Source organism: Aythya fuligula, chromosome 1 (assembly GCF_009819795.1).
Source record: "Aythya fuligula isolate bAytFul2 chromosome 1, bAytFul2.pri, whole genome shotgun sequence".
Taxonomy (NCBI): domain Eukaryota; kingdom Metazoa; phylum Chordata; class Aves; order Anseriformes; family Anatidae; genus Aythya; species Aythya fuligula.
In genome coordinates, this window is record NC_045559.1 from 136,819,006 (window position 1) to 136,831,751 (window position 12,746).

The 12,746-nt window shown below is 46.0% G+C and overlaps 1 protein-coding gene across 2 annotated transcripts in view; it reads left to right on the forward strand.

Annotated features, from left to right (window-relative positions):
- Positions 1–10,759: 10,759 nt before the first annotated feature.
- Positions 10,760–12,746, forward strand: part of SLC9A7 (solute carrier family 9 member A7) — a 62,205-nt gene continuing 60,218 nt past the window's right edge. For both annotated transcript variants that reach the window (XM_032186309.1, XM_032186316.1), the window contains exon 1: positions 10,760–11,092. In XM_032186309.1, coding sequence (XP_032042200.1) covers positions 10,807–11,092 — 286 coding nt within the window. In that variant the 5' untranslated portion in view covers positions 10,760–10,806. The remainder of the gene's footprint in view (positions 11,093–12,746) is intronic.

The window sequence follows — 12,746 nt, forward strand, 5'->3', positions numbered from 1 at the left end:
AGATGTGGTAAAGTCCCCATCACTGGAGGTGTTCAGGGTGTGATTGGACAAGGTGCTCCATAGTCTCATCTAGGCTCCCTTTTCCCCAAAAAAAAGTAGGACCTGATGATCTTTGAGGTCTTTTCTTGTCTAGGCTATTCCATGGTTCTGTGATGTTATCATTTAAGATAATATTTTAACTGTAGAAGGATAGAAGTCCTATTTGTGGTCCTGGGTTGGTTTTTGTTTGTTTGTTTGTTCTGTTTTTTTTTTTGAGGTTTGGGGGTGTTGTTTGCTGTCTGACATCATATCAACCCTGTTTCACTGTAGTTTCAAGCTGCTGCTATGGCACAGGAGAGGGATTGCTGAGGCCTGGTGTACACACTCATTCTCCTAATTCTGCTGCAGCAGACCATCAAAGGCGGGTGTTTAGAGGTACCAACACGTTCATTTGCTTTTGCACGGTTCATTAAAATTTGTCTAGCTGACGTCTTCTTTTACATTATTGCACAGCCTATAGATGCTCTTCCCATTTCAAACAGTTCATTTTATGGGGTGGCTTTATCTATGGTGCCCATTGTCTTTGTGGGTGAGAACAGTGGCTGGCTGATGTTCCCAGGGAGACTGGCAAAACGTGAGAAAAGTGGGATCTCCAACAAAAATGTACGAGACATCACTTATCTGCAACCATGGTGAAATCCTGGCAAAAGGTACTCAAGGGCTGTAGGTGTGCTCGACTCTGCCTACGTTAACTTTAGGGAATTACACAGGATCTGTATCCCTGAACATTCCCCACATGCTTTAGGGGATCAGGTCAAGGTTTTTATCAAACCTCATCAGCACCATACTGAGCCAGTGAATCAGATCTAAACTACACATTTTAATACTCCGTGTTAACTGTAAAAAATTCCTGCTGTTAAAGTCATCAAATACAGGATTCCGTTTGTTTTGCCTTTTCTTCCCTTCCTGTCTGTCAGCAGAATGTGCAATAAACATTCCAGACACTGTTTTTGGAAATACTGCGACGTCACTGCGAGGCTCCGAGGAGTAAATTAGTTAAGCTGTTGATAGCACGAAATAGCAAGGGATTCTGCAGACAGCAGGTGGAAGGAAAATAGCAAAGTAATTATTAACTGCAAGAGTCTAAACTAAAGCTTGCTTGCGTATTAGGAAGGGTTGTTGCACTAAGCCTGGTTTTCAAATCATGTAATTTGCACTGAAGGAGCAAGAATGTCCCGTACAGAAATCGGTAAATTAAAATGGTCATATCAGGAAGAATCAGGGTGATATGAAACATATGTTCTCTTGCAAAACAGACTCACTCACCAGAGTGAGGTACACAATAGACAAATCTGCAGTGGAAAGACCTTCCCTTCAGTTCAGAGAGGTAGAAACACAGATTTTAATACTGTAAAGTGAAATTCCAAAGGAATTTTGTGACCATTTACAGGGGTGTGCACACTCTGTGTAACCTACAAATAGCATAGGCTGATGGCTTTTGGCTTAAAGGTCAGAAGAAGGGAAGCACAGGCATGTCACGAGAACTTGGTGCACAGCAAGGGGAAAATGGAAAATGTCTTTGAGTTAATGCAGATGAAGTCTCCCTTCATTCAACCCTCTGCTGTTTTGCTGAATTTCTGCCCCTCTCTTTCTAGGCATTCAGAAGTCATTCAAACTGCAATAACTTCTGTAAAAAATTGTAAATGAGAGAGGCATGGGGAAAGGCCGAATAAATAAAAGAGTAACCAATAAGAATGGCTCACTTTGGGACCCAGTCTATTAATTGTCTCTGTTTTGCCTCAGTTGAGGAAAAAATTGTCCCTTCTCTATGTGTGTAAGAGACTGCATGTTTTCAGTACAGATGAACTACCAAAAAGCACCTTTCTTTTGGAGATTGCAGTACTTAACTGGGGTTCTCTGGTACCAGACTAGATTTGTGGGTTGGCTTCCTTGGCCCTAGGTCTACTAGTTAGATATGCAAGTCGGTTTGAGTTTGTCATCCAAAACAATCTCCTTATAATAGAATCAGTGGAGGAAAACTTTGCTGATGGCAAATTCATCTCCTCGGATAGGCAATTTTTGGGGTAGTTAATGTGACCCGTCTCAACTACCCATCTTTCTGTGTTGACTATAAAGCCAAAGTAGGGTGAGGAACACAGACTTAGGCATCAAAGTTCAGCTGTCTGAAGCTGTTTCAGGTGAACCACGCTTTTATGCAGAACTGCTTATTGTTCCTTATTTCTAGCAGTACCCCGTATGTTACAGGTGCTGTACATAAATGAATCTACAGTCCCTGCCAGCAGGAGCTTACATCTGAAAAGCAGCTGAGCCCAACCAGCTCACACGCATTAAAGAGGTGCTTGCTGTAACAACTGAGCTTCAAACAACTGGCTAAATTACACTTGCTTGTTAATTATGAAGGTGATATATATAGAGAGCGATAAATATGCTAAGTAAATAACCCTGTATTGTACTTTGAAACAAGTCCATTAAAAGTTTTATTTAGGCAAATGAAAAGAGTTTGAATAGTTTTGTAAGATAAGGCAAACACGATGTTAATTTTCTGAATTAAACTGGTCTGTGATCAATTTTGTACATCTCCTATTTAAAATGATTTCCTTTAAAAACAATTTGCTTTGAAATTCCTCTCTCTATTTCATAGCTATTTGCACACCAAAGAACTACACAACAAATCACAGAAAATAACAAGCAAATAATTAGAAAACATCAATCAAACAGCCAATTGCCCTGAATGTAATAGCAGTGCACAAGAGAAAGGCTCCAAGCCCCAGAAGGGGAGTGACACCAAACTGAAGTGCAAATAAAACACCCCACATCTTCCAAAACGTGCACCTGCACCTCGCTGAGGTGTCTGCATCTCTCCCAGCCGTGGCAGAGCACCGGGACACCTTCTGCTGAGGGGCTGCTGGCGACTGACTCAGTGCACGTTCACCGTGACTCAGAGGCTGCAGAATATGAAGGATGAGAAGGAAAGCCACGGGAACCGGCCCAGCACTCTGCAGAACATAACTTGCCTGTCTCGGGTGTCCCGCAGTCTGCTTGCTGCCCTGCCGAGACTGCGCCAGCTACTGCCTCTGAAAAGGTTGATCTTCTCCTGGCAGTCCCATAAGAAAGTGTGGTTTCTTAATCACACAGTCATGTTCGCTGATTTCTGCTGCCACGTTTGCTTCCATTTCCAACTTATCTTTGTGCCAGTGGCTTCTTTCTGGCAGCCCTGGTCCTACCTCTCCCTGCTGCCAATGTCCATATCCCAGGCAGGGAGCCATTCCTGACCTTCTGCTTTTGCTGTAGGGACTTTGGACCCTCCAAGTGGAAGTCCTGCTTTTCTTCCTTGAGGGAACAGGACCCCAATAGGACCCACAAAACCAGGGAAAATAGAACATTATTCTTCTGCCAGTGTTAAAAAAGAACAACACCTGCCCTTAACCTCCTGAGTCACTGCAGAAAAGACGCTGGAGGCTTTACCTCCAGGTACTCCTTGCCATTCCTTCTTGCACTGGTGTTGCTGGTTTCTTATTTCTCCACATGAAGACAACAGAAGGGAAGATCGATGACTGTGTGTAATTAGTTGACAACAAAAACATCGCTGCAAGACATTTGCTCTGCTGAGTGTTTGGAATTTCTGCTGAATTAAAATCTTTTCTCAATCCTATCCTGGCCATGGGACAACATTTGGGCCAGTGTAAGCCTGACAGTAAGGCAGGATACATCAGAATAAACTTACACGTAGTGCCTCTGTAAGTGTGGCTTTTCCCCACTTATATCAGATTGCTTCGAATGACTTTGACAGCACTTGGGCTTAATACCACTAGAGGTCATGCAATGTACTTACTATCTAAGCTGCTTTTGAAAAAATGCTCTAATACTCCACATTTAGTCGATGTATTATTTGTAGATGGTGTTTGCAGACACTGCTTTGGCCTGCTAGATGTCCCTGCTTTGTATGGATGTAATAACCAGGCCACAATAAATCATCCTACCTAATCTATTGCCCAAACTTGGAATTTATCGTCAGTAGCACACAATTAGAGAAGGATGAGGAATGGGGAATATGCAAATAATATCAGCATGAAAGGCCTTCTTTATAGAATGAAATATGCTCCCCACGAAAATAACAAACACACAGGGAAAGGCAGTCCAGTATATTAAGAAACCCTTCGTTACAATAGTGCAAGTAGTGACTTGTGCCTGACCCGACTACTATGACGCTGATTCTGCTAGCATATCTGCCTTGGATTTTCCTATCGTGGGGGCACAGCTTGAGATAATCTTGAAGCAGGTGACAACTACTCCCGGTCTTTTGATTTCAAGCCTTTTGGAGTCTTTCTCCTCTTTGCCTTTGGCCAGCAGCCTAACAGTCAACCAGATAAGCACCCCTTTCCATATCATCCCCATCCAGCTCCTTCTTGAATAGGCATGCTTGTGAGCTGTCAGACTTCATGCTCTGCCACAATGTGGCCTGGCCCCACTGTAATCATTAATCTGGCAGATGCAGAGCTGTTGTGAGAGGGATCAACTGTTGGAGCCAGAATGCTTTCCCTTAGAGCTTCCCATTGTTACTAGCCAGGGTCCATGAGGCACTACAACTTGCCCAATGGCAAGTTTTGTCCTCACCAGCCTGAGTTTGCTTATTCTTGGAAGAAAGAACCAGCTCCCAGTATCGGCATTACCTGACCTCATTCTGCACTCACGGCTGAATCTCTTTTAGCTAGGCAGCTTTTTCTGCCTCCTTCACTCAGGTTTCCCCATGTTGTGGTGAATTACATAGCCTTTCGAAAAATATCTCCAGATTTCCTACACAATTTGTCCAACCCTGTGAAATGAGATCAGTAACAATCAGCTAGCTGTTTATTTTCCACAGCAATCAAAATTTACAATGAAGTTGTTCTTGTCCTCTTGGAGGGCCATTCACATAGACTTTTGCCAGTCTGGGAAACACTGGAGACAAGTATTGTTACTAAGATAGATGCTACGTTCATAATCTCATCATTGATAAACATCGTGTCATACATTAATAATCTCATCAATTAGTATAAATATGTGAAGGGGGGCATTAAAGAAGATGGAGCCAGGCTCTTTTCAATGGTGCCCAGTGCCAGGAGCAGAGGCCCTGGGCACAACCAGGCCCCCAGGAGGCTCCCCCTGAGCCCCAGGCAGCACTGCTGTGCTGTGCGGGTGAGGAGCCCTGGCACAGGCTGCCCAGAGAGGCTGTGGGGTCTCCTCCTTGGGGATCTCCAAAGCCGCCTGGAGATGGGCCTGGGCAGCCTGCGCTGGGTGGCCCTGCTGGGGCAGGGCTGGGGCCTGGTGGCCTCCAGAGGGCCCTGACAGCCTCAGCCCCTCTGTGATTACCGGCCAGTTAGCTGACACTCTGCTAGTAAGCAATTTATTATCTATGTAGGAGGTTGTTCAGATTACACAAATTGGCTGTATTAGTATATTGTTAATAATTCATCACTTTCAGCATCAGGAGAGCCTAAGGAAATATGGCAAGCAAGTTAGACTTACTTGCCAAACTACTGGGCTTTCAAAATTGCAGAGCACAGTGTGCAGCACGATAGAGCCATTTATCACTCAAGCACATTTCTCAAGGGATGTTTTAGGATCGAATATTTATAGAAGAGCCTGTTTTCCTGGAGAAGAAATCAGAAGTCTCCTGATTTTTCCAGAACAAGAGTAAAAATAAATACATTCAGGTATAGCTTCCTAAAAGAGATCTATCCTTTTTCTTTCATATGCCTAGCCATGCCTAATTCGTATTTGATATGTCTAGCTGCCTAATTCAGATGAAGCCAAGATACTTACCATATTTTTACTCACAAAGATCCACTTTCTAGCCTATCCGATGCCTACGGGCATAACGTATTGAGCGTAATCAAGATTTAATCAAACATAGTTTTGGCATTCTGTTTCTCTACCAAGAAGAGAACAGAAGAAGAGCTTTGTCAAAAGTTTTGGCACAATTGTACAAATCCAGAACAGAAATATTTTCTACCAAGCTTGAATGCCACAACACTGTACCCAGTCTTTCACCCTTTGCACTTGAGAACCCTGCCTGAGGAAATCATCCATAGGTAGTGTTTCCAGTAGTGGCCAGCAGGCTGTTGACAGAATAGAGCATCCACTTGCATGTTTGCAGTTTCGATGGTCAAATAACTCCTCACAGGGCTAGACAAGATCAATTTTGCATGAGAGGAGGTCAAATTGCCTCAGGCAAGGCTTGCCTGCTATTCTCCAGAACTTTTTCAGGCTCTTCTGGCACAAGGTGAGCCCTGGCACCAGTATATTCGCTTGTTTAAGTATTTATGGGGACGTGATGGGGAGTGATGAGAACAGACCAGTGATCACTTTGCTACTTCAAGCAATTATAGGACTGAAAGTCATCACCATGACGTGCACCTGCAAAGAGTAATGAACTACCTTCTTACGAAGAATAAGGGGAAACCTGCTTAGTTCCTACTAGAATGGCACTTCATTGTCTCATGAACAGCTAGAAGGGGAAAGCATCCTATTTGGATGTGAGGGCCATGACAAAGCCCCCCTCTTTGGATAAAATTCCTACTCTTATTCCTCTCTGACATTTTTAAAATGTACCATGCCTCCAGGACATGGAGGTGCTTGAGCGGGTGCAGAGAAGGGCGACGAAGCTGGTGAGGGGCCTGGAGAACAAGTCCTACGAGGAGCGGCTGAGGGAGCTGGGCTTGTTCAGCCTGGAGAAGAGGAGGCTCAGGGGCGACCTTATCGCTCCCTATAGGTACCTCAAGGGAGGCTGTAGCGAGGTGGGGGTTGGCCTGTTCTCCCACGTGCCTGGTGACAGGACGAGGGGGAATGGGCTTAAGTTGAGCCAGGGGAGTTTTAGGTTAGATGTTAGGAAGAACTTCTTCACTGAAAGGGTTGTGAGGCACTGGAACAGGCTGCCCAGGGAAGTGGTGGAGTCACCATCCCTGGAGGTCTTTAAAAGACGTTTAGATGTAGAGCTTAGGGATATGGTTTAGTGGGGACTGTTAGCGTTAGGTCAGAGGTTGGACTCGATGACCTTGAGGTCTCTTCCAACCTAGAAATTCTGTGATTCTGTGATGCCCTAAAAGCCAAGATATGGCCGTACAGCAAGGAACAACTCTCGCACCCTGCAAGTGTCACGAAAGAGCTTTTACTCTTGCTACACTTTTGTCTGTTGGAAAGGGTAATGTTGATTTCTGCATTTGCACAATGAAAAGTGGCAGTTTTGACATTTTCTCTGATATACAACACCTCTGCAAAACTGGTACTAATAGACAAATGTGTCACAATTGTTAGCACCTCCAACAAAATGGAGATTCAAACAAGTTCGAGTCAAAATATGACACATTCTTCAGGATTTTGTTGCAGAACACTTAGTTGTCTTTTAGGTGATGTTGGCAACAAGGCACATTTTCTGGGATCCCAGGGTGTGGGGATGTTTTAATGCTGACACAGGTGGGCAGCCCACAAGGCAATCCGGCCACTGTCAGAAGCTGGCAATAGGCTCAGGATGGGTTGTCATTTTGAAAGGATGGTGATGGGAGGTTTAAACTTAGGTGGGAAGAAAGGAGAAAGAAAGGAAGGTGATGAGGACTGTGCTAGCTGCTGCAAGGTTATTCTGAATACTAATCAACTTGCTGCTGTGTTCTGGATTAATGTGGTAGAAAATTTGAGCATGCAAGGGAAGTTGTACAAAGACACCACATATTGAGATAAGGATTAGTTTGATTTTCCAGTTTGTTGTAAGCATAAGCGATTGTGAGGCATTTCTCTCTCAGAATCAGTCCAATAAGGGCATGTTAGATCAGTGAAAATCTCAAAATGCTGTTTTCAGCACCACAAAGAGCTACTGAAAGCAGAGCTGAACAACACAAAAAAAAGGTCTGGACAGAGGGTAGAAGCTCTTCGGTGTTACTGATGAGGAGCGAACAATGCTAACACCAAGAGCTCAGAGACAGAGCAAAGCGTGAAAATAACACTTGGCATTTGCCTAACATAACATTATTCAGTTCTGGGAATAAGAATAAACAAGAAGTGTGTGTCGTTTCACATGGTAACAATAGCTTACATAACAAAGGAAATTATAAAACTGCTGAATGGACAACTTGATGGTGCTTCTGGCAACATGAACTTGTCAATGAGAGAAGACCGCCTGGCAAAAGGAATGGAGCAGGCTGATCCGTATCAATCCTGTGAGTCACTGTGACTGTGTGTAAATGCACCTGTTTATTAGTATTTAATACCAAAAATCCTCCTGCATCCCTCCAGCTATGGCTGAACTCAGTAGAATGATTAGATTTTGTCCACTGCCATCTCATAGCTTTTGTGTTATGACCTTGATGCCTCTGTTGTGATCCCACCTGGCCATCACCTTGCATGTCATTGTTTCTGCCTCGAGCAGGGCCTCTCAGACAGCAATCAAATCTAAGGCCTCTGCATGGAACCAGATAAAAATATGGCAAGTAGGAAGAAAGCAGGGATAGAACAAAGATAGTTTTGCTAAGTGAATAGGTTACAATGTATGCGGTGGCCTTGAAACAGAGGTAACATGCAGGTGCCACTTACAGAGAACGCAAAGGTTTAGTGCAGAATGGCATGGGAAGGCAGGCAGAGACCTGCCAAAAAGTCTGGAGCACAGCTGCAACCACAGGATTACTGTGGTGATGAAGCTTACCTAGAGGTGATGTTGCTGATGTTCCTAATGGACTAAAACCACCACAGCAGTCCACTAGAGACATTGCTGTAAGGTACTGAGGTGTATGAACACAGCTCTCACAGAAGGATGCTGTAAATCCTGGTTCACGGTGCTACGTAGACAAGCTAAGGCTGATACCTTTATTTTATTTGATGCTATACTCACCAAATGATCCTGTTTAAATCAGATGAACTATTCAGGCACCATCATACCAATCCATGAGTGTAAGAACAACAAACTTTGGTCTGTAGGAGCCACATATACCACATGTGGGAATATGTGCATCAAATTTCCTGGCAACAACCTATTAGACAATGCACAGAACGGAGGAGACCTTAATTACATCACTATTAAAAGTTGACTGAACTCCTAAACAGATGGAAACGATCATATTCTTGTCACCAATTTGTGTATGTGATTTAGTCACGTCCCCATTGTCCAACACAAGGATGAGTTTTACTGGATTTTGTGCACAACAGTGGCAAAAATAAATTTTATGTGCAATAAAAATATTTTGGGACAGTGCCCACTGAGGTGCTGATTTTAGTGGAGGTGTCCCTAGGATGAGGGGATACCTGGGCAGAGGCTACAAGGGCAATGCAGCAGTCAAAACACATAAATTTGAGTGTGGAGATTTAAAAGTTGTGCTTATGGTAACCGACATGCCAAACTATAGATAATGTTTTCCTCCACAAACAATAGTTCAGCTGAAAGAAAAAAAAAAAAAAAAAAAGAGTAAGTCCAGGCTATTACACTTCAGCATTGAAAGAATTGCCTTGATATTACTCACTGTTGCCTGGAGAGCAGGAGGCATAATGCATCTGACCTGCAGGAATGCTGGAAGATAAAATACAAATTACTGGTGGAAGATTTTGCAGAATGCAATTTAAGATGCTGACTGCAGCTCATCTACGAGGTAGATGAGGTAGATAAAGCATAGATGTAAATTGCTTTCTTAAGACCCACCATACACTCAGGGACTGACTTTACTTGGCACAACACAGCGCACAGCAAAGAACAAAACAGAAGAGAGCCAAAAAGGTTGGATGTGGTGCTTAGGGACATGACTTAGTGGGTGATATTGGTGGCAGGAGGATGGTTGGACCGGATGATCTTGGAGGGCTTTTCCAACCTTAGTGATTCTGTTACTATGGTCGTATAGCTTTTTATTTTACATTATTTATTTATTTTTTATTTTCCAACTTTATCAGCATTACACATACCTAGCACCGTATTGCACACCTGTAGGCTGCTGTGAGGCCTATAGGTTGTTAAGTCCTGAAGATTTGGAGGTACAACGCTATCTTTGCAAGAGAAACACTAACCTGAATGTGAGATTTAAAATGAGACAGTCTGAAGGCGGCAATTTTTCGCGGTTCATGTAGGTTTAAGAGCTAGGTCTTTAAGGCAAATGAGCATTTTTCATCTCCTCGAGGAACACTTTCACTGCAGTACAAAACAACCTTTACAGATAACTGTACCAGGTTTTGAAGGTTGCTGAGGAGCTTGTATAAATGGCATGTTTAAAGGGACTATGTGTAAATAAAGATGTGAATGTACATAGTTACCATCTTGAAAAGTTTCTAGAAGGGACTCTTATGAATGAAAGTGTATGAGGTAAGAGGCAATCCCGAGTCCACTAGCAGGAAAGTTTGGGACAGACTCTTGAAAACCCCAGAGCACACCCAGAGGACCAGCTGTGCATTAACATTGAGGCAGAGGGCAGCACTGCCCCTGGGGCACCTGCTGTACAGCCAGCTGGACGTCTCCACAGCCTTTTCAGCTGCCTTTCCCCCCGAGCAGCGAGCCCAGCCCCTGCAGGCGCAGCGAGCCGCGCCGCCCCATTTCCCCCCTCCTTCCCAGACACGGCCAGCCCCTGCCTCTCGTCACAGCACCGAGTCGGGGCAGAAAGTTGAGATTTTGGCCCCACCGGCCCCAGCTTTCCCCCCTACGGCCCTCGCTGCCCGCCCCTGCGGCCCAGGAGCCGCCCCGGCTCCGCCCCGCGGCCGCCGCCTGTCAGGGGCCGGGGGCCGGCGCCTCGCTCTGTGCCGGGCCGGGGCTGGGGCTGGGGCTGGGGCCGCCTCCCCCGGCTCGGGGCCCGGGCAGCCGCGGCCATGTCGCTGCCGCCGCTCTTCCTCCTCCTCCTCTTCCTCCTGCTGGGGGCCGGCGGGCTGCGGGCGGCCGAGCCCGGCGCTGCTGCTGCTGCTGCTGGTGGTGGTGGTAGCAGCAGCGCCATGGAGGAGCTCGCCACCGAGCAGGAGGCGGAGGAGAGCCACCGGCAGGACAGCGTGAGCCTGCTCACCTTCATCCTGCTGCTCACCCTCACCATCCTCACCATCTGGCTCTTCAAGCACCGCCGTGTCCGCTTCCTCCACGAGACCGGCCTGGCCATGATCTACGGTGAGCTGGGCTGGGCTGGGCTTGGGGGGCTGCTTGTAGCAGGGTGCGGGTCCTGCCTGCATCGCAAAGCAGGTAGCCTGCAAAGCGCCCCCAGCTCGTCCTGAACCCATCCTGTTCAATGCGTGCAGTGCTGGGGTGGCTTTGTCTGCTCCTGCTCCCAGGGAGCGCCAGGAAAGTGGCAGTGAGTGCCTGCACAGAGCCTGTGCGTGTCCTCGCCCGCTTCCCGTGGCGCTGGTGGTTGGGGTAAGCCGGGCTCCCAGCTGTTTCCACGAGCCACTGGTGCAGGGAGCTGCAGGTGAGCCCGTGCTGGGGCGTAGCGCCCTGCTGCGAACTTATGCAATTGGGATTCGGGCACTACAGGGGACGTGACGGTCCCGAGGAGAAGCGGTCACCCATTTGGAAACTGATTTGCCCTGCCCTAGCGCTGCGGGCCTTTCTGATTTCTTAGTTGGCGTTCCCGCTGAGCAGTGCGAAACACCTGCCCGCTGCGGGTTGGGATGCCACGGGTGAGAAATGCAGCAGGGAAGGGGGTCCTCCCCGCCGAGTACTACTGCTCTCAGGATGGACGTGGTTGCTTGCCAAGCAGTGGAATTTTCCTCTGCTGAAGCATCTCTCAAACCACCCCGCTTTGCTCTTAGTCACTGATATCTTTGCTGCATTGCTGTGTATTTCACATATGCTCCTTGTTGAAAACTGGCAAATTAAAGACCGGGCATACAAGTAAATTATGCACGAGCATCGTAATCCTTAACATATCGTAATCCTTAACAGTTGAATAGCACCCGGGAGGTGGTAGATTAACTGTACGAATGCTGATTGGAAGTGACAGAGTAAGGTTGCATTGAGGACGTTATTTAAATATCACCCTGGTGCTGTCACCTTCAGAAACTGCTTTAAGACCATTACAGTGCTCCAGGTGGTTGGCTGTATGGTAGAAATTCTGCGTACATGGGCGTGCTGATGTGTGCAATACGAATAACAGGGCATCAAGGGCGTTTGCATTTTGATGAGCTGTGGTGGCAACAAGAAATTGTTCACCCACAGAGCTTCTGCCTCTCCTTAAACTCAAATTAGTTTACGATAGCTTGCAGTTGCTGATCCATGAAATGGGCACTAGATTCCTGATTTGATGTACAAATGGTGAAATTGTGTGGTGGAAAAAGTGCCATGCTATGGCCCTTTCTGCACCATAGGCAACACTGCCAAAATAATGATTGGCTCGAGCTGCCGCATGTTCTTGGCACTCCCTCACCTAAATCTTTTTGTTTTCATAGACGGTGAATATCTTGGGGAAACATCCCAATGAACCCCTCTGGTACCCCAAAACACACACTTTCCTACCTCCCAAGCAAAATGACTCTTGCCATGTCACAGCAAATGTCTGAGGAAACATACTCAGCAAGTGCAGTTCTGTTTTACGCTGTTAGCCTTCGGTGCCTGTGAAGCTCTGCTGAGGCCTGGCTTCGTTTAAATGTTTTGTAGACTTCCTTTAGAGCAAAGAAAAAAAAAACGTAGTAAGTATCATAGTAACTGTCTGCTGCATTTCTGATAACCAAGCTTTATTCTTCACATGGGAGTGTTTTCCTCTTCTTTCTGTTATTTAACAGACAGTGGTTAAGCTGAGGTTATGCTTTGCTGATAACTTGGGATCTGA